This window comes from Hakea prostrata, chromosome 2, assembly GCF_041222555.1.
Source record: "Hakea prostrata isolate BN-2017 chromosome 2, UWA_Hpros_2, whole genome shotgun sequence".
NCBI lineage: Eukaryota > Viridiplantae > Streptophyta > Magnoliopsida > Proteales > Proteaceae > Hakea > Hakea prostrata.
In genome coordinates this window covers 67,395,072-67,415,405 of record NC_142601.1, presented here as the reverse complement: position 1 = coordinate 67,415,405, position 20,334 = coordinate 67,395,072, and the positions used below count along the sequence as shown (strand labels likewise).

The window sequence follows — 20,334 nt, the reverse complement described above, 5'->3', positions numbered from 1 at the left end:
GTGAATAACAGGATGACCAAAATCTTTGGTGATGGACCCATATAGTCTAGAGGGAAGACAGAATAACTAGAAAATTTTTTTAGAAAGCATACAGCAATTGCACAATATGGTATATTTTTCCCATCTATGTTATAGGGAGAATTTTATCAAGCCTCAAAAGGCAAAAGATGACACACAATCTTTAAGAAATTCTTAGGAACCGAAAATTGCTGCTATAAATAAAAAATATATAAAAAAGAAAACAGTAAAAGCATTACACCTTAAGAAACATATTCTTCAAAAACAATGGATTACGAGAGTGTGAATGGTCTTGTGAGGAAAACCAAGGTGAGAGAAATAAAGACAGATTTGTCTCTGCTATTTTTCAAGAGATAAGAGAGAGAGCTGTTCCTCGATAGAGCAATCTACATGACAAGAGGATCTGCATGAGGATGGAATGAGAATGAGGCCAAGGCACCTTTGCTCCATTGGTGAAGGTGAGGAGCGCCTCGTGCTACGGTACTCCACTGCATCCTGCAGAATGATGTTGCCTTGCTTGTCAATGCAGTGAAAAGCACCCAAGAAGAACCGCCCATCATTGACGCCCACCAGCATTTGTCGGTACAACAGCTTCTGGACACGGCTAACAAGTGGTGAGCTGCTTGTGTTAGAACCATCTGAACCTACAGCTTGAACTGAAGATGGTTCTGCTGGTTCTTCCATTTGTTTGTTCTTTCAGTTTAATCGACTATTTGGGTGTCTAGATATCCAGCAAAGAGAGTTAACTATAAAGTTTACTCCACTTTCAACTTTGGCAGTTGAGTTGGCATCGGACCAGCAGCTTCATCACTTAATGCACCAAAGTCCCCTTGTACTGCAGATAATAGAAAGTAAATCAATCACATCACGACCTTGCATTTTCAAAGAAGAAAACAAATCCATACAAGTTTGCCCTGAAATTGAAATCAGCATCCAAGCTGACAAAAGAAATCTAACAAATCCTGGCTTCTTCCAATCTTAGAGTCAAAGATGCTAAAGAAGGAAATGCCCGTAAAATGGGATAAACACACCAAGTAAGCAGTTGACAATGATAACATTTTACTACATTTTGAAATATAACAACCTTAGGATCAACATGATTCTTCTTGAAGCAAGTAATGATGAATGAGATTCAGCAGAATTTAGTTAACAACTGGAGAAGGCATAATTATAAAACTAAGCATTGACCACTTAATTTAGTCAGGCTTCAAATAGATGTACGACCAGCTCTATAGTCCTGGTTAACTCTCGAAATTCTAAAAGCTCAGTCGTTAACCACGTTCTAGCAACATAGGAACTTCTTGGCCAAAAGGAACACAATTTCTATCAGAAAAGCACACCAGCAAGTTATTTTTTAAAGCAAACTTGTACAAGAAATTAAGAAATTATGGAAACTATTGAAGTACACAAGTTCAATGCAACATTACGAGCAAATCCCATTTTCAAAAGAAGGGATTATCCAAGCAAGAACAAAGCAACCAGTACACAGTTGACATGCAAGTTTAACAAATCAAATGTGTATCAGACATTCCAACATGGAGGCAAACCCAAAACTGATGGACTGCTCTGATCTACTACATATTTATCATGATCAGCGAAAGGTACTAGAAATTTGGAAGCGTTTACAGTTTGTCCTGACACTATTCTCTAAAGTGTACATGATTGTTAGTCATAAAATCAGTTATCACACCCTTTAGCACCTTATAGGAGAATCCTTCCATTGATGCATGATCAATGATTAACTTGAAGAAGTCTTCTAGGTTCCTTTTTGGAGGCTCTCCCTTCCCTTTTCTCAATCATTTTGAGCTTTCTTCAAATCATTGTATTGTTCTTGTTGCCAATCACCAAATCTTCATTTGAATGATAGAATGACAATGGAGCATAATAGCACCCCATGGTCATGCTTCCTAATGGTTCCCACTGCCAATCCTTCCCCACATCCCTCCTTTCTGCCACCCTCTTCACTCCCACCACTGCCCCCAAAACCTGGAATTCTCTTTTCTCACCGTCTGAACCCTCGTCCTCATGGTCATCTACTGCCCCGCCTCTGCCTTTGAACCTGGAATACTTCAATGGAGAGGGGAGTTGAAAAAAGGAAATTAATTAACTTGAAGTACCACATTTTCCCTTGTTTTACTCCCCTTTTATCCCTTACCATCAACTTCAAATGCTTTGGTTCAATTGATTGACCACAACAGTTCAATTAATACATCCCAAACAAATGCAGTAGAACAAAGCAATAGTTTGTTGAGTGCAACTTTGGATCACGGACGGAATAAGGAATTGTGTATTCGTCTAACTGGAAATTTTCTTTTCCTATCAGACCATAATTGACGATCAGGAAGAATCATGGAGACGACCAAAAGAATCCAAGCCCACCACATTTCAACAATCAGAAACAAATCCTATAACAAACCATGTCCATTGATTAAGTAATTGTAACTACTTTGGTTATTCAACCTACTCAGCAATTTTTTTCCCGCAAAACCATAACAAAGAAAAAGAAAAAAGGATGATCACATCGAACCCGTTAGGCAGAATGTCAAGGAAAAAACAACTACAGAAAATTCGAACTTAGACATGAGCTTAGAGGTGAAATTATAAACATTTGGAAGAAACGAAAAGGGCTGGTGGTGACGGAAGGCTCACCTCGTCTGTCAATTGCTTTTACAATCCGGAAACTGAGCGCTTATCAAAAGGAAAACTCGGAAACCGTAAAATAGTCAATCATTCCGCTCTAGCGCGCTGCTCCGTGCATCGATCAGACTTTCATATGCGATGCACACATTGGCGATTTGCAGAACACAATCGATGAAGCCTAGAACCCTAGTAAAGAAATCCCCCCATTGCACAACGGAGTCTTCTCTTCTAAGGTCTAACCTAGAATCGATTCAGAGAATAGGATACAGGGTCTGAATCGATTCTAAAATTCAATCCCCAAAAAGAAAGAAAAGAAAAAAAGAAGAAAAAAAACCCCGATTCTAAAACAAGACCGAACAGCGCAAATGTAGCAATCTCCTTTTGTGTTAATGTTAAATTATAAAATTTTCAAACTTTAAAATATTAAGCATGGAGTATCACATCATCTTGTATCGAATATGATGAAATAATTGGAATGTGAACTGAACGGTTTAAAAATACTAGTTTGCGGCGCACCTTGATTACATCTTTAAGGGGAGCTTTGTCATCTGCAGGCGCACCTTGATTACATCTTTAAGGGGAGCTTTGTCATCTGCAAGTCGAACCCATGATCTCTCCACTAAGAATTATATATCTTACACAAGCTCAAACTCAAACTCAAACAATCATGCATTGACAAAATGTGCTAATTTTGTTCAATGAAAACGAAACATCATGGTTCCAAACTTAGAAAGGCTTTTATCTGTTGAGACTTGTCTGGAGAGTACTGGTAAAACATTCAAAATACCACTGGCCAACAATGCCATTAAATTAGTACTGCTTGATCGTTGAAAGTTCCAGCTAAGAAATGCATACAGACAACGGCTGAGAAGTGGTGGGAGAGCTGACATTTTTATCCGCAACTCCATATTCAACTTCACTTTGACGCATGTTTATATAGTTTCATTCATTTTGCAGACCAGCACAACATTGAGCAACCATTACAAGAATCAACTGAGCATGTAATTCTTAATGGAAACTTCATCTCTACCTTGATTCATTTAACCATGTCATTACAATCACGCATAACTGGGTGGTCTGTTCAACGATAAAACTCACCGTCGAAGAGCCTGGTCACTGATTCACATTACCGGATAGGCTGATAGGGCAGTGAAATTGTTTGTCTAAACAACATAACGCAAGTCAATAACTTCATGAGAGAACTATACAAGAATATGAAAGGGGGGGAAAGAAGTCAATCTCAACGATTAAAGTACACAATGAAGAGCAAATGTGTCCCTACTGGCACTTGGACGGTGCAGAGACCATCCAATTATTGCCTCAGAGGTTCCATGCTGCTAACGAGCCTACCCACAAGAGCAACAATGATGCTAATTCATGGCCAACTTGTGCCAACAACATTTTCTCTAATATAAACTTTACAATCATGCTCCACTCTTTACAAGCTTTTTTGGTGACTTGTACAGTGGACTTACCAAAGATATGTTTTATAAATAAAATTTTGGCTTTTGACACTAAGGAGAGGGACCAGAGAGAGAGGGGGGGGGGTGGATGGGATGGAAATGGAAACAAATAGACTTCAGGAGCACGGGGACTACATCCTCTGTTCTGATGGAAAGGGCCACAAAAATACTCGCATGAAATTTTGGAGTTCTAGGTGGGGCTGCAGGCCCTGCAGTGTTCACATCTGAATCTGCAATAGCAGCCAGATCTTCATGGTAGCACCACCAAGCAAATTTGCAGAACTAGGAAGGGTTTCCTGCTTTATCTTCAAGTGCTTTCTTCTCAGGTGCTGCACCTTCTGCGCTGCCTTGTTTTCCTTCCACATCTTCGAATGCACTTGGGTCAGAGCTCAAATTTCCAACACCAGATTCTGACACTTCAGTGCCATTGAGGTTTCGATTCTCAATGGTGGTCTCAGCCGACTCTTTTCCATCCATGACGGTATTATCTTTTGCATTGTCTTTCCCATCCATAACGGTATTATCTTTTGCATTGTCTTTCCCATCCATAACGGTATTATCTTTTGCATTGTCTTTCCCATCCATAATGGTATTTTCTTTTGCATTGTCAATGGACGATGGTGAAGAAACAACTGCATCCTTGTCAATGTTATCAGAAGGAACCTTCAAATCCACTTCCAGATCACCATTAGGTAGAGGTGAATTTTTTGCATCAGAAGAGTCATTGTTTTCTGTTGTTTCTCTCCATTGGACCCATTCTGGTGGTTTATCACCATCATCAGGCTTGATTTCTTCTTTCATATCCTGTGTCTGACAGTCTGGTGAAACTGCACAACCAGAATCCCCTGTATTGTGGCCTGATTCAGGCACATGTGAAGATGTGGCTGTATCAACAAGCTCATCATCTTCACCAGCAACCACGTCATCATCACTGTTGCTGGTGATAACACCAGTCTCTGCATTAGGCGAGGGTGAAGCAAGTGAACCACTTGAACGCTCGCTGGCTATTCTATCATCCTCTAAAGCAAACCAATTTGAGTTTGTAAAAAGAGAACCACTGAAAACACAAGGAAGAAAAAGATTAGAAGGTAGGTTAACAAAATAATATGAAGCAGAATAGTTCCAAAGGTATGGCAGTTCAGGGTGCATTAGATGCTGTAAAGCAGCATGTTCTGCAATGACAAGTCAAACGGGCTGCAAGTGAGTGGGAACCACACTGAAATTGCCCTAACCTATGGCATTTTTGGCACAAAGTGAACAAATTATACTGGCTGTGAAGAACGAGTACCCCGTTCCTTATTGCAGATCTTTCAGTGACAAGAACCTAGATGGGTGGAAAGGTCTCATCTCATTGCCAACAAGAAGACTGAAAGATTGATGCAGAATGTTAAGGCTGCGTTTGTTTGCTGGAATAAAGGTGGGGTGGGAAAATTCTTGAAAAAAGTGTAGATTTTTTACTTTTCCCTTAAATCCCAAAATGGTAGATTGTTTGGTTGCTTGGGGTGGGAAAGTGAGAGAGAAGTTTCCTTGAATCTAGGAAACTTGTCTAGTGATGTGGCAATCCAACTTTCCCACTCCAAGCCATTTTAAAACCCCACATATTTGGTGGGACTTTGTGGGAAAGTTGGGAAAAGTAAAAAATAGGGCCCACCACTATCACTTTTCCACAAAACCCTTTCCTTTCCTTTCCTTTCCTTCTCCCTCACCCCACTACACATGGGACCCACATGTTTTTTTCCCACCCCACCTTTGCAAACAAACGCAGCCTAAGGGAATGGAGAAGAAATAACAGTGGCAGCCTTAGCTGCTTCCTAAAGCCCTAAGCCCCTAATTGACACGTCTAACTGCCACAGAAGAAAATTGGCACGCCAATCTTGAAGACCTCCTTGGCCAAAATGGATTGGATGACTACCACCGGATCTGTAGCCATTTATCCACCAAGATGCCCACAAAAGTATGATTAGGATCATCAGACCATTATTAAAACTTACAACCATACCTGCAGATGAAGCTATATAACGGTACGTTCTTCCAATTCTGCCATATTTTTTATGGAATACTAATACTACACTCCAGTACCATGGTAATAAACATATTCTTCACGACATAAAATCCAACTAAACGCATGTAGTAGAACAGAAATTATGTATACCTCTCTTGATCATCACCCAGACGTAAAGAAGAGATGACAACTTCGGCAGATTCATCATCAAAGTACACATCCTGCCAAATATCCTTTGGTAAGGGCAAATTGTTTCCAATTGTGCATAAGTAAGAACCCTAAAAAACCACCAAACAAAAAGGGGGGGGGGGAGCAAGAAGAAGAAGAGGAGAGGATGATAGAAGACCGAGACAAAACATTGAGGAGCACTAAGTGATAAAAGTCAGTGGTGAAAGCCCATTTATTCAAGTCTACCTCCTAGACAAGAGTCTTTTTTACTACATAAAGATTGTGCTCTCCCAAAGATGTATCTGCTTCAACCCTCACAGAAGAGTGGATCACCGCTGGGACTTCTTGACCATCTCATTACCACACTCATTGGAAGACCAAATATCTGATCTGATTACGTTCCATTCAGCTCTCTCTCACATTGCTGTTGGCTAGGCAAACAAGCTCTCACCAGGATAATGGAATGATTCAAATTGTGGTATGCACCCCTTGGTTGAAGGCTTCAAATAACATTATCAAACTTTAAATTATGAAGCATCCAGATTCTTTGAACTGAGTTAAATTACTTGAAACTCTGTTTTAACTTCATTGACAAGCAAAAAGCTTCCTATGAGGATTTGGCCCGTCAAACCTACACTCTATTCTGTTGACCGAGGTGTAGGATGGCCTCTTTAAAGGATCCCTACAGTTCAGGCACAGAATTGACCCCGTATTGTTGGGATGGGGTCGAACAAAACTCTCCTCCTTTTGTTTAGGAATCTTATTTTCTTATTGACAAATTTATGGCACAAACTAAGTCATTTTCACAAAATTTAAAAGCATACCTCATCATCACGTTCTATGGAGCCATGGGCCTGCATGCATCAAAAGCAAAGGTAACCAAAAGCAGTCAAGCACTTTGACAACCTGATTGAAGTAAAATAGGAGAATGACAACAGCAAGAACAACAACTATGATATGGGCTTGTCATCTGCGTCACCCAGCTGCAGTTAAGACTGTACAATTAGTAAATGATGCCTCAGAAGATTTTATTTGGCTTATGGCTAGGTTATGTGGACCTTAGGATTTGTATTTTTGGGTATATTGAAAAAATGGGCTTAATTTATAAGTCCATAAAGGGATAATAATAGCACATAGAATTAGTAGCAAATTAAGTGTTTTAGATTATGATAATTAGTAGCTAAAAGGAAGTTTGTTTTGAGTTTATTTACTTTATTGAGCATACTAGAATGATTAGAGATCCTTTCAAGTCCACTAGGAATTCTGGAAGATCCATATCTGTATAACATCCTCAACCAACCAGAGATGATTTGAGAAAGAATACAAGTATTTTCAAAGTGTTTTGGTCCACTTGCCTTTTCCTTTCTGTTCATACCAACTTCATCCTAAAAGTAACAAGGAAAAATCTAAAGATGGATGAGCCATATCCTATCATTTGCATGGTTGGTTATGTAGAAAGAACTCAATAACTTAAGACTTATCATTTTAAATGACTTACAAGAGTTAATGGCATCAACACTAACCTGACACATTTACTTTAACAATTCTAGGTTATCTCAACCCTAAACAATATTCTTCCTATCAGGGTGGCCAACCATAGGAAACTGCATTTCCCTACTTGCATCCAGCTTAGTACAAAAGCAGCTTCGAAGGGTACCTCTTCAATATCGTCATTACTGTAGATTCCATATCTAAAAGCTTGGCTCAAGTTGTTAGCTAATGCTGCCACATCATAATCTCGATCACGAAAATCATCATCATCACTGTCCCTTCTGTCCTGTAAAGCAGTTGGCCTCCTGGTTGATAAAGCCATCCTTGTATTAGAGAAATCTGATAAGCAACAGGAAGACTCAAACACAATAGTAGTAGGTATGTGCAATTTATAGCATTAGGTTTTGGCAGCACATCAGACTGGCCAAAACTCTTTTTGTAATTCTGTGTCTATGTAAGCATTGGTGTTTATGTTCGTATTGTATAAAGCACAAAAGACTGTACCATAAGTATATAAAAGTATATATAGACAGCCCAAAACTGTTAGCATCAGGAAAGTGCAGTGCTTGGTCATCAGTACTTAGTCATCAGAAATTGTGAAATTACAAGCTACTATATGCAAGACAAAAGAAAAACAATACTAGATATATCTTGTATTTCCTACCAAATAATTTCGACAAGAAGCTGGTAGAAGGCTGTTGTGTCAGGATTCGCACAATGACCCACCTAATTTTGTGCCACTCGTCAATTGACATACCAACTTTCATATTTCATAGTATGGATAGGTAATGACTTTCCTGGATTAGTTACAAGGTCAAACTTGGTGATGAAATGCAGCAATACAGCCCACTTATATTGTAGTACTACCGTGTTCTTCAATGGTCAATCTATCCAGCTCCTATTCTATATTTTAACTCATTTCCTACCATAATTTCACAGGAAAATACAGCCTTTTGATGCACCACTTGAACTCCCACACGATAGAGGGCAGTTGTCGCAACTCCAAGCCTGGGACAACAGTTATTGTGCAACCACCATCCCATGATATTTTAATGCAACTTCTTTAATAATAAAATTGTGTTTGTCATATATGAATAAAACATTCCTGGATGTTCATGATGACATTCTTGACCAATAAATTTGAGTGGTTATATGTCAACTGGCATGCATGTAGGCGTGACAAGATACAGAAAAACACTAGTAGTCTTGCATAGAACCACACAACAAGCACATGTCAAATTTTCTTAGCTAGGCTACCACCCCAGTCCATGATTGGGATTACATTGGGTCTACCTGTCCAATGTTTCTACATGTAATCAACCTCATCCCAGCCCAGCCAAATCCATGAATTCGCTGATCCTAATACGGATGCTTGTCACATGTACAATTTGACAGCCCCTTTAAGGCAACAACTAACTCAACCTTATACCACTTTCATTGGTTGGCTAGAAGACCCAAACAAGACAACGGGAAAACTGAGTTCTAACAGGAGAAAGAAAAAAGAGAGGAAATAAAAGGCAGATAAAAGAGAAAAAGGAATACGACAGAAAAATGAAGCGAAAAGAGAGGGGAAAGCCATGAGTAATTTAAAAGAGAGAAACAAATGAAGATAAAAGGTAGTCAGAGGAAAGAGGTACAGTCCACACATCCAGCAAAAATTCAGCAACATAGGACTGTTGCATGGACTTTGCCCTTCAATCAGCCGTGTCGGATGTCATACTTTGTATAAGACCTAAACTTTGTGTATCCTTTCTCACCACTTCGCTTATGGCCATTTTAGGCCTGTCCCCAGCTCTTTCGACTCTTCCAATAGGAATCATATGGCTTCTTTTTACCAAACGCCACTAGGCCTACGGTGAACATGACCATACACCTTAAACAATCTCTTGGAGCAACTCATGTGTCTGCTTTAAAAATCCATTATCACTATGTACATTGCCCTTCTTTGTTTTACCACATATCCATCCATACTCAGCTCTGCAGTCCAAAGCTGACCATGTCTGGCTCAACATTCTGCATATACATCCTGACTGGCTCCCAACCAAACCATTTATATTGTGTCAAGACCAAGGTATAATTTCACCCAGAAGATTCCCAGGGTTGAGAGGGACCTCAGCAGAATGGTACAGTTGCTCCACCACAACCTACTCATAGTGGGTTTGAGTTGGGAAACAGCCTCTCTGCCAAGCAGAATAAGGTTGCGCACATCATGATCCTCTCCAACTCTACAGTTGCAGATGCCTTAAAACTCTCAGTATAGCCTTTTTTAGCGCGTAGACTCTTTAAGAGATTCCTTATTCCTGTGGACCTGTGGTAGAACACTCATTATCTTTTATGGGAGAAATCAGGCATTCAACTGACACTCCAGCAGAGCCAGAAGCAGGTATAAAGTTAATTTGTATGGGTTCAACCGATAGAAAAAATGAAATGTTGGAACCATAAAACGAAAACATTGGTGGAGTTGGTTCACACCAGTGACCAAAACACTGACATGGAGAGCATTAATATTGAAAACAACACTAGGAATAGAGCAGCTACAGAGACACAAATTGAACGATATAACATAAAGGCTTCAGAAGTACTAAATATATGTGCCAAAAGCATAACTATTTGGAGGAAAGTTCACAGTACAAGCATCTTCTGATCTTTTACAAAATGTTTCATCTTCCATACTTCTGAAGTATACAATCTGAGTAAATCACCTTTCTGTCTAGAGTTGCAAATTGCTAGCAGCTGTGGATGAAGGACAACTGACATGCTAAAAAAATGAAACAGAAATAACAACATATTTTCTGACAAAATTCAACATATAAGAATTTACACATACCCACAACCCCACTGGTAGACATTTTCCACTGCATTACGTTTGACTAAGACATTGGCATGCCAATCAACCCACTCAGCATTCTCCTACAAAAGTATAAACCAAATCAAAAAAAAATACCATTTCAAAATTTAAGGAAAGAAGAGAAGTAGAAAATAAATAAACACAGATCATAATTGATTCTTACATTCTTCCGGGGAAAAAAAAATTCTTATTAGCCCAAGAAAAAGTATTCTCAAAGACAAAAACCATCTAAGATTGATTAGATATACATAGTATTCATAAAACCTATCCAAGTAATAGTCATAAAACCAAGTAATCAACGGACAATTGATTTAACAGTTGAAGAAAATGAAAAAAGGGTATGAATAAACCAGTCATACAGCTAGATATAAATCAATCATGCACGTCTACCTCACTTCACTACTTCTATATTAAATCACAATTACGTAATCATTTTCTGTTATACCCCTTCTGAACCCCGAAAACAAGCATAAGGAAATAAACCCTACTGAGACAGAACCACCTCCACCGAACAGACAGGTAGCGAGGCCATTGGCGAAGAAGGGAAGTCTGAGAAGAAACAATTGCACGGAAGGGAAGGGATCTCATGCACAAACACAGTTGAATACAAGTAATTTCGGTTTTCATCATTCAATCTGTCTTCTGCGTAGGTTAAGAGTGCAGGTGTTTGAAGAGGAAAGAAAACATGACTCCTATTCCACCTATAAAACTGAAATATAACAACTTGCAATTCAAAATTTTAATTCCTATGTATTCAACCTCAAACAAATGAATAAACTCAACTATACGCTTCTCCCAACTTTTATGGACCAAACAATCCAAGCTGGTGATAAGTCATATGCACCATAAACAACTGAAAAAAATAAATCCACACTCCAACAGTCACATTAAACCAGTGGAAGTGAACTAAACCCAGCACTGCAAGCATCCAAGTGCCAATTTCTTGTTCAGGGATTGTGTTCCACAGAAAAGTGACACACCTTGAAGAAGCCTTAGTTTTCAAACCTAGCTAATTTTAGTAAAAACTTCTTTCGTCCTCATCATCTTATTCAAAAAAAAAGTAGTATGCTATGTAGGAACACCTACTCACACAGGACCCACAACCCAAAACACTTTGATGAAGACCCTTCAATGTTTCTTCATCCAAACACCATAGCTAAATAAAAAGGTGACCAAGTTAGAAACCTCTTCAATTCCCTATCTATCAAATTCCCTCAGAATGGATAACCCACTAGTGTAGCCACTCACCTCTGATTTTCAAAAATCAGCTTCACACAGTTTTATCAGCAGTTCACTTCATCACGGAGAAAAGAAAAAAAAAACTATAAATCAACTATCCCAATCCATCTGTCCTCCCAAAGCATTACATTATGTCATGCGACTCATAATATTTTTCCAAATGCTGCACTTATCAGCCCCAAATCTTCAGAATCCTTCCAAAACTGCAAACACTATCTATCTAGTACCGCTCTCTGATACTCTGATGGAGTTTAGCTTCTAAACTGAATCCCACAACAGTTTACGTCAGAGTCTTAATTAATCTTGGGCAAAGATCTGAATCCCAACACTGTGTTTCATCAACCAGACACACTTCCATGCAACCAATTATTTTATTCTTTCATTTTTCCTTTCCTTGGTGGAATTGGACCTTGAGAAAAACAACCATCATCTTTTAAATTACATTTAATGCAGTTATTGGGTCTGAAAGGTAGGGGTCTTGTGTGAATGGAAATGCAATAAGTCTAGTTGAATCATGGTCTGAAATCTCGACCCCACCAACATAGATGGGGGCTTGAAATGAAATTGTACAAATTCTGACCCAAAATTTCAAGTTATCTTGAACTTTCAGTCCACCGACATTTTGGAAATTTGAGAGACAACATGTTAAAAAGAAAATGGCAAACTCATGATTGTAGTGGACTGAAGCTCCCAAAACCAGGACTGAAGTGTTTTTTTTTTTTAGTTCGAGGTAACCAATCGATATGATCCGACATTCATGTTTGTGGTGTCAGATTATGTTTGGTTATTCTGGAAGTCTATGACATGGATTTGAATGTGTCACAAAGCACAATGCACACCGAGTCCAACGGACATACAGTGGGCTTAAGCAAGGCTGGCATAGCAGCTTCTATTAGTCTACTCTAGAGGAATTCTATCAGTTTTCTACTTCCTAGGAATCAAATTTGTTATATAAGCTCTGAATCTTGCACAGTTTGCAAAAGAGTTGATATTTGACTACTGATGATGTATGCATGTATGTTTTAGCTACGTGATATGCACATACTAATGTTGGTTTAATGTTTTACTTCATTATCAATTCAAACCGTTTATCAAATATGTCAATTTATATTCGAGCATGCTTAGATATGTGAAAAGCATGATACGAATCCGAAAGACCATTCTATGTTTACTTTAGTCAAACTAACCATGGATATGTATTTATAGGCCTTAGAATATCGAAAGATAACTAGACCTAAAAATGCATAGATCAGTAGAAAACTAGCAGAATCTGGACCAGGTCCAGGCAACATTTCGGCCGAAATCTCAGAATCCCAGTGGCCTTGATCCCACTGAGATGAAAGAAGATTTTAAACTATAGTCGGGATTACAGATAACCTTTATCATTTAAGTAGACATCCTTTTTCCACCCTGCTAGTCTTCTTTCCATCTGCTTTAGAAATGGCAGACCACAGATGATTACCTATAGGGGCACCTAAATAATTAGCAGTTAGACATCACACAACTGAACATAAATGCACCATCCACCACCAACTCCATCGAATTTTCCCAACTGTAAACAGTACACTTCCAGTAGATCTCTAAGCCCAAATGTCTTATAAAAATCATAACTGTTAGAATTACAAGTTTGTATTCCCTCCATTAAAACAGTTATGCATAACCACATGAAGGGGAGGGGGCAAAAGAAGACTAATTAAGGAAAATATTCATCTAAAACTTTTTTGAAACAGCTGAAAGTTTCAGGACTTTATTTCCACAAGGGGGGGGGGAAGTTTATTTGGACAACTTTAAAAAAAAATTACTAATGGAAAAGGCCAAAGGAGGAGAAGAAGAAGGGGGGAAAACACAAAAGAAAAGAAAAAAAGAAAAGAGAGAAAGATTGGAAGGATAGATTCATCCACAATTTTTTTTGTCAAATCATCAAAACAAAATAAAAACAAAAAATAGAAAAGTTGTCATACTTTGACGAGCTCTCTTCGGCTTCTGTCTGCACCATCTTTCTACTATGTTTTTAATAAAAATGCACTATTATTAATTATAGCAAAATTCTGTGCTCAAATGCATTTAATTAACAAACTCCAGCACTTCTTTCCTTTCTTTTCTTCCTTTTCTTTTTGTGTTCTTGTTTGCAGGTGGGGAAGGGGTGCAGGAATGAGCAACATATAAAGGCCTCAGCTAACCTGCAGGAAAGCCTGAATTTGGCTATTGCAGCTGCTCAATTGAACAAGCTTGTTAGCTATATGTGTAATATGTCCAATATTTCCTATCCTTGGTAGTGATTTTGCCTCAACAGGTACTGTTGGCTGCAGAATGGATAGGAAAAGATTCATGAGTGTACAGTTAGAAGCCCATAAAATTAGACTGCCAAATATGTAGTATCATCAGTAACAGAAAGAAAGGGAAATGCATGCTATGAACCAACAGAATTAACATAGTAAACACTTCAAATAGACAGATACAAAGACAAGACTACCTTTGTTGGATCGGTTGACAAAGTACAATTCTTTTCTGCACTTAGTATTTTACCAACAAGGTCACAGTTGTGAAGAAGATGTTCAATAAGTGGAAGCTTCTTGCTCTCCAAGCATGAAACTACAATGTTCTCCACATGGTGATGCAGAAAATTATTGTATGGGTACCTACACCACATTAATAGAAAGATCTAAGCAACTGTTATCTATAAAAATGAATAGGTTATTAATACTTACTCAAAGAATAAATCTAAAACACGTTGTATGGCTCCTAGCTGCATCAATTCCTTCTCAGCAGCTTCACTGCCAATTGTCAGCAGAACAGAGATGAACTCCACGACCTGAGAAATTCCATGTTGACCATTATTAGCATGTACAGTCAATTAATTTGTCAGTGCACCAATGAGTCTCCCCAACCAAACTACTCTCCACCCACCCCAAAAAACAAACCACCATAAAGCGTTAAATAAATAAACAGAACATTGACAGTGGGGAAGGAAAGCAAAAAGAGGCAGAGAATTATACCTTATGAACAAGTCCTTAGCATATTAAAAAATAAGCAAACAACAAAAGATAAATCATTTCATAGAGAAGAATCACATAGAGCATGGAACTTGAAGACTACCTTAAGACGGTGTTTCCCAAGGGGAGGCTGCAATTTTCCATATGTAGTTGGCAACAAGCTCTCAGAAGATGACACATCCAGAAGCTTTAGTAAATCGCCTACAAAAAAGAACAAGAAACCATATAAATAAGACTTCATTGATTAGCACAAGTATGCAACTTTTTGTAAAGGATTATCTAAACCATATTCCCTTAATACTAGTTGAAAGTAATCTGCCCTTCTTAGTGAAACAATATTTCATTTTCACAAGACAAAATTTACCTGGTTATCCCAGAGGAAGAAGGGGGGAAGGCATGGGGATGCCAACCCAGAAGAAGCATAGAAATGTTTTCCAGAAAACATATATAGAGAAAAAAGCGGCTAACTGAAACTTTATAACTATCTAAAAGAAGAAAGGAGAGAAAACAGCACCCTTTATTGGGGTGGAAAAACATAAAATATGAGCAACACCACATCATCGGAGGCAAATGGTAAATCAAAAATGATTTGTTACTTCCCTTAAAGATTGGTTTCTCTCCTGAGGTTTGAAAGCAAATCCACCCTTTCTGTCACATTACTAATTTAATAACTCAAAAGTGATTCAACAGAGTGGAAGCAGAATACCCATCAGGATATCAAAATAGAAGAACGGTCCCCTATCTACCAGATAAAGGCATGAATGACAGCATAATGAAGAGATTCCCCTATCTAACAGATAAAGGCATGAATGACAGCATAATGAAGAGATTTGATGTTACCGTAACATAAATCAAACATGACCCTACTCCAATCCTGATCAAGTTATCCACAGAAAAAAGGTTTTCCCTTTTTCTGTCCATACTTTTTTCCAGGCCAGGAATGAGAGTTGGAAGCAACCATAGTGTTTCAGGGGAATGGAGGTGCTGAATAGTCCTAAGTCCTAACTCCTAACTACCTGAGGCAGATTATATGCAAAACTCATACTACCAATTGTGTCTTTAAGTATACTTGGTGAATACGCCAAAAACATAATTCTAGATCTTGCCATGATATCAGCAAAAGATTAGAGAAACTCAAACTGGTTAAGATGAGATATAAACTGATGGGTCAAACTGTCATTAACTCCAAAACTAGGATGACAAGTGGACATGATCCAGCAGGCCATGGTTCATATCACTAAGCTGTTGCATACTCAGGATTGTATTAGCAGGAGCTGGAAGATGGAAAACTAGGGTGTCTATGATTCATGTAATCACTACTCTATTTTAGTTGAGTATCTATGCACTTTATAGTTCTTAGTTTGAGTAGTTTGTACTTAGTCTTTAACAATTTCTTGAATAATTATTTAACATGTGTATTAATTCATCCATTACTACACTCCCCCCCGGGCGGTGAATTTGCAAACCTTACAAAAAGGTCCCCCACCCCATTAGGCACCATTAAGGACCATTTACACATAACGATTGAAATTAAAAATATTTCTTCAATATAGACCAATATGCCGCTGATGTGAACCGATTCTAGGGTTAGGGTTCTAGAATAATTTCTCAAAAAATTAAGGGTTCACCCAAAATCTTCCAGCAAATAATGATAAAATATTATGGGAAGGGTTTAGAATGCATATGGATTTCTAGAATATAATGGGAAGATCCTAGAGACAAGTTAGGAATTAACTAATTTTATATGGGTTCGGCTTAGTTGGGGAAAAGGGTAAAATTAAGGGTTTGCCAAATCCCTGAAGGGAGGAAACTTTGGAGTGAAAATTATTCAATTCATGGGATGGGATGGGATTGAAGATCTAGGGCAACTTCTCTTCTTTCTTCTTTCTTTTCTTATTTCCTTCTTTTCTTTTCTCTTTCTTTTCTGTTTCTTCTATTGCCGCAAGTCAGAGAAGGGAGGGGAAGAGAACCAAGAGAGGGGAAGGTGTGGGGGGATGCCGTAAGGTTTGGGGAGGGTGGAGGAAAGGCTGGGCAGAGTCGCAGGGCTTAGGGGGTAGAGTATTGCAGGGGGCTGGGGACGTTGCTGTCAAGATGTGACAGCAAGGGGGAAGGGCTGTGAGGGTTGCGCAGAACAGGGGAGGAATTAAGGGTGGTCGTGGGGTGAAGGGAAGGGGCTGGGATGTCAAAGGGGTGGATGGGGAAGGTTGCTACCAAGTCTCGGCAGTAAGGCGAAGGGGTCTAGAGGGGTGTGCAGTGCAGGGGAAGGGAAAGGGCTGCGATGGTAAGGGAGGGGTCTTCTAGGTCTTGCGATGTGATTGGGAGGTGAGGGCAGGGGGTGGGGCTGCTGTACTTACTTGACTAAGGCTGTTGTTGCTAACAATGGCTACTGGAACTTGTTGAAGAAGAATGCTAGATAGGTTGCTGATTATTGAAGAAGAATGCTTTCTCAAAATCTGCTGTGGCCCCCTCAATAGGAATCATGGTCCTCCAGATTCAATTTTCTTATTCACCTAATCAGACTTAACTTACAAAGAAAGAGTAAGCCTTAACTTATAACTTATAGCCTACTAAAAACAACTCAACTCTAAGTGGGATTCCTTTATAGATTAGGATCCCAACCCAAAGTAAACTGAAAATTCAATGATTTAAGGGTCCCTAATGGACACATGCTGAAATAAAAGTTTAAACAACTTAAAACTCTAATAAGCAGTTAAGCACATGCTAAATTCTACTTAATTAAAACTCTAATGGTCACATGTGCTAGGCACATGCTAAATTCTACTTAATTAAAACTCTAATCGTCACATGTGCTAGAGTTTAAAAGAACTAAGGAGTAAGGACTCAAACTACTAACTCAACTATCAACTCAAATCAAGACTTCTTAACCAAACTGGACTCTAGAAAAAAACCAAAATTAACTTACAGCAACTAAATAGGGCTGAAAATGCACAAAATACCCTTCCCAGAGGGTTCGGCCAGCCTAGGGAGGGTTCTTAGGAGCATCTTGTGGGCCACACTTAGGGTTTCAGGTTTTCAGCCAAGGGGCAATTTTGTGTTCACATCAGACGATCAAAATGACTATAATGCCCCTTAACTTCCATTTTCAAACTTCCTCATTTCTTTCTTCAACCACTGGGCAAAACAATGCGGGGTTTCGATTTGTAGCCTCTTTTCTTGCAAAAGAATGTGAAGCATGAGCTATACCTAACACTTCTGTTATGAACTTATGATTTATATTAAACTTAAAATGGTTGTGTTACTGTATTCTCTAGAGTCGAGAATGTGATGTTCTATTGTATTCATATGGATGGAATTTTGTAGGTATTTAAGTTATTTGATGCGTATCTTATCACTTTGTTTTCATTTATGTCTCTTAATGGTTCTATATTTCATGTTTTATAATCTTGCATGTTCATTTCTGCAGCATTTCCATTTTAAACTTAGGGTTGAGTTAGAACAGGTTGTTTTCTCACAAATGTAAGCCATCAATGTGTTTAGAAGGCTAAAATAGGCTAAATACCAACATTGAGTCTAGCCTAACCCTTAAAACCCCCCAAGATGGGCCCTCAAGTCCACTCGAATTGGCCCAAGAAAAATATCAGATCTCGAGCGAGATCTCACTTTTCTCAAGGGGAAGATTGCCCCGAGATCTGGTACCATGTTCCAGCAAAGCAGCAATCTCTAAGCTCGAAAACCACCAACATACATAATATTGTATTCTGAGCAATGTCACCAAAGGTTTTAACTACGGCTTTAGAAATACTGACTCAAACTAAAGCACCCAAAAGTAGACCCCATGCTGCAATTAAGCGTACTTACTCCTCACTGCTACATGAATGTTAATCACCTCTAGTCATCAATGATTATCACGTCTAGAACAATACTTCATAACTAATGCAACCAGTGCACCAGAAATTCCAACAACTTGGAGGAAGAACAAGTAGGAACATAGACCAATATAAAAATTAAAACATATCAGTTCCTATTTGATCCCTTTGAATTCCATAGTCGAAGTTGCTACATTGGATTTGAATAAGATTTTGGAGCTATCTATATTGATTGACTGCCTCCATTATGTTGTTGCTAGCAAATACCACTCTTTTTGGTTTTGGACCTTCCAAGTCATTCCATAAAGTGGGAATTTCAACAGATGAATATTACTTGCAGAATCTAAAAGAACTACAATAAAGAGAGAGAAGGGGAGTGTTCAATATCAAAAGTAACATGGGTGACTTTACCAAGGCTCTCAAGCATGCCTTCAACTGTCTCAGGATTAGCAGTTACCACTGGTCCATGAGACAGCTGGCGGCTGTACGTATTATATGGACCCAACGTCAATCTTTTGGGGTCCAGCAATGATATGCAGACAGACAGTGAGTGTACCAAAACGGACTTTGGTCTTGAATCTTCCAGTGCATGAAGAAATAGTCTTCCAACAAAACTGCAAGCAAGAACACAAGACATACATGAAAATTTTATTTCCATAACATTCTCCAACCAAGCATCTTCAGGGGAAAATGTGGGAGTACCTTGAGCTGGCGACTTTTGAAGCAAGTCCAGGAGAAGCATAGCGAGTTATAGCACAGAGTATTTCTGCTGCATTGGCATGCACTTCAGGAGAATCCTGTAAATTTCATGTGCAGATATTACATATATATACAGAACACTGAGGGCAGACCTTGGTGTAACATTAAAAGTTGCTCCACAGTGACCAAGAGGTCACAGGTCTTGGTCACAGGTTCAAGTCTTTGGAAACAGCCTCTCCACAAAGCACAGGTATGGCTGAGTACATAATGACCCTACCAGATTCCACAGTAGCGGGAGCCTTGTGCAGTGGGTATGCCTTTTTTTAAGACACTGGATAGATAAGAATTTTGAGATCATAGCAGGAAGGAAGAAGCATCCTGAATTAGTATCAGTCAACATGGGTTTAGGCATGCAAGTAGGGTGAATCCACCCTCTGGTGTACCGACACTGAGACACATCATCAAACAGGATTTAACAAGATATCCAAGACCAGATACACTTCACAGAGGAATGCATCTGATCTATCCAATCTGGTGGGACACTTGGTAAAGAGCAAGAGAAATCATGATTAAGAAATTTAGAGATCATAACATACAGCAAAGGGAAATTCAGATGGATACATTAAATTGTACCACAAAGAAAAGGAGGACAAAATTCCTTTCCAATGTTATCAGAGAACAGCAAAGATGACAAAGAGAAAAAGAATGTAGATGTTCAATAATAGCCAACTTACGGATGAGCTGAACTTATCCACAATCATCTCAAGCACATTTGTATCTTCCAACCATTGCATTGCATCCATGTAGTTGCTATACATTTGCTCATCCACGCCAATAAGACGAATTAAAACCTGTTCACCAGGGACAATAATAACCAGAGGTCTTAAGAGGATTTGGCAAATAGATAATACAAAAGAAAGTTATAAACATTTTAAGGCTACGTTTT

General features: G+C 38.8%; 2 protein-coding genes across 2 annotated transcripts in view; both read right to left on the bottom strand.

Annotated features, from left to right (window-relative positions):
- LOC149025889 (Small nuclear ribonucleoprotein family protein) lies at positions 1–3,170 on the bottom strand. The gene is made up of 2 exons (XM_089146103.1): positions 2,668–3,170; positions 1–853 (listed from the first exon to the last, which is right to left on the bottom strand). The coding sequence occupies exon 2, from the start codon at positions 700–702 to the stop codon at positions 358–360; it is 345 nt and encodes a 114-aa protein (XP_089002229.1). The 5' UTR covers positions 703–853; positions 2,668–3,170; the 3' UTR covers positions 1–357.
- Positions 3,171–3,417: 247 nt separating this feature from the next.
- Positions 3,418–20,334, bottom strand: part of LOC149025888 (SIT4 phosphatase-associated family protein) — a 38,774-nt gene continuing 21,857 nt past the window's right edge. Inside the window, exons 8-19 of the mRNA XM_089146102.1 lie at positions 20,123–20,239; positions 19,392–19,486; positions 19,101–19,303; positions 14,966–15,063; positions 14,578–14,681; positions 14,343–14,508; positions 14,050–14,172; positions 10,610–10,692; positions 7,949–8,087; positions 7,116–7,145; positions 6,274–6,344; positions 3,418–5,178 (exon numbers count right to left, since the gene is read on the bottom strand). Coding sequence (XP_089002228.1) covers positions 4,404–5,178; positions 6,274–6,344; positions 7,116–7,145; positions 7,949–8,087; positions 10,610–10,692; positions 14,050–14,172; positions 14,343–14,508; positions 14,578–14,681; positions 14,966–15,063; positions 19,101–19,303; positions 19,392–19,486; positions 20,123–20,239 — 2,004 coding nt within the window. The 3' untranslated portion in view covers positions 3,418–4,403. The remainder of the gene's footprint in view (positions 5,179–6,273; positions 6,345–7,115; positions 7,146–7,948; positions 8,088–10,609; positions 10,693–14,049; positions 14,173–14,342; positions 14,509–14,577; positions 14,682–14,965; positions 15,064–19,100; positions 19,304–19,391; positions 19,487–20,122; positions 20,240–20,334) is intronic.

What these genes read in the sequence shown, in the direction of transcription:
- LOC149025889 (XM_089146103.1), bottom strand. Translation starts at nt 702, where the DNA reads ATGGAAGAACCAGCAGAACCATCTTCAGTTCAAGCTGTAGGTTCAGAT.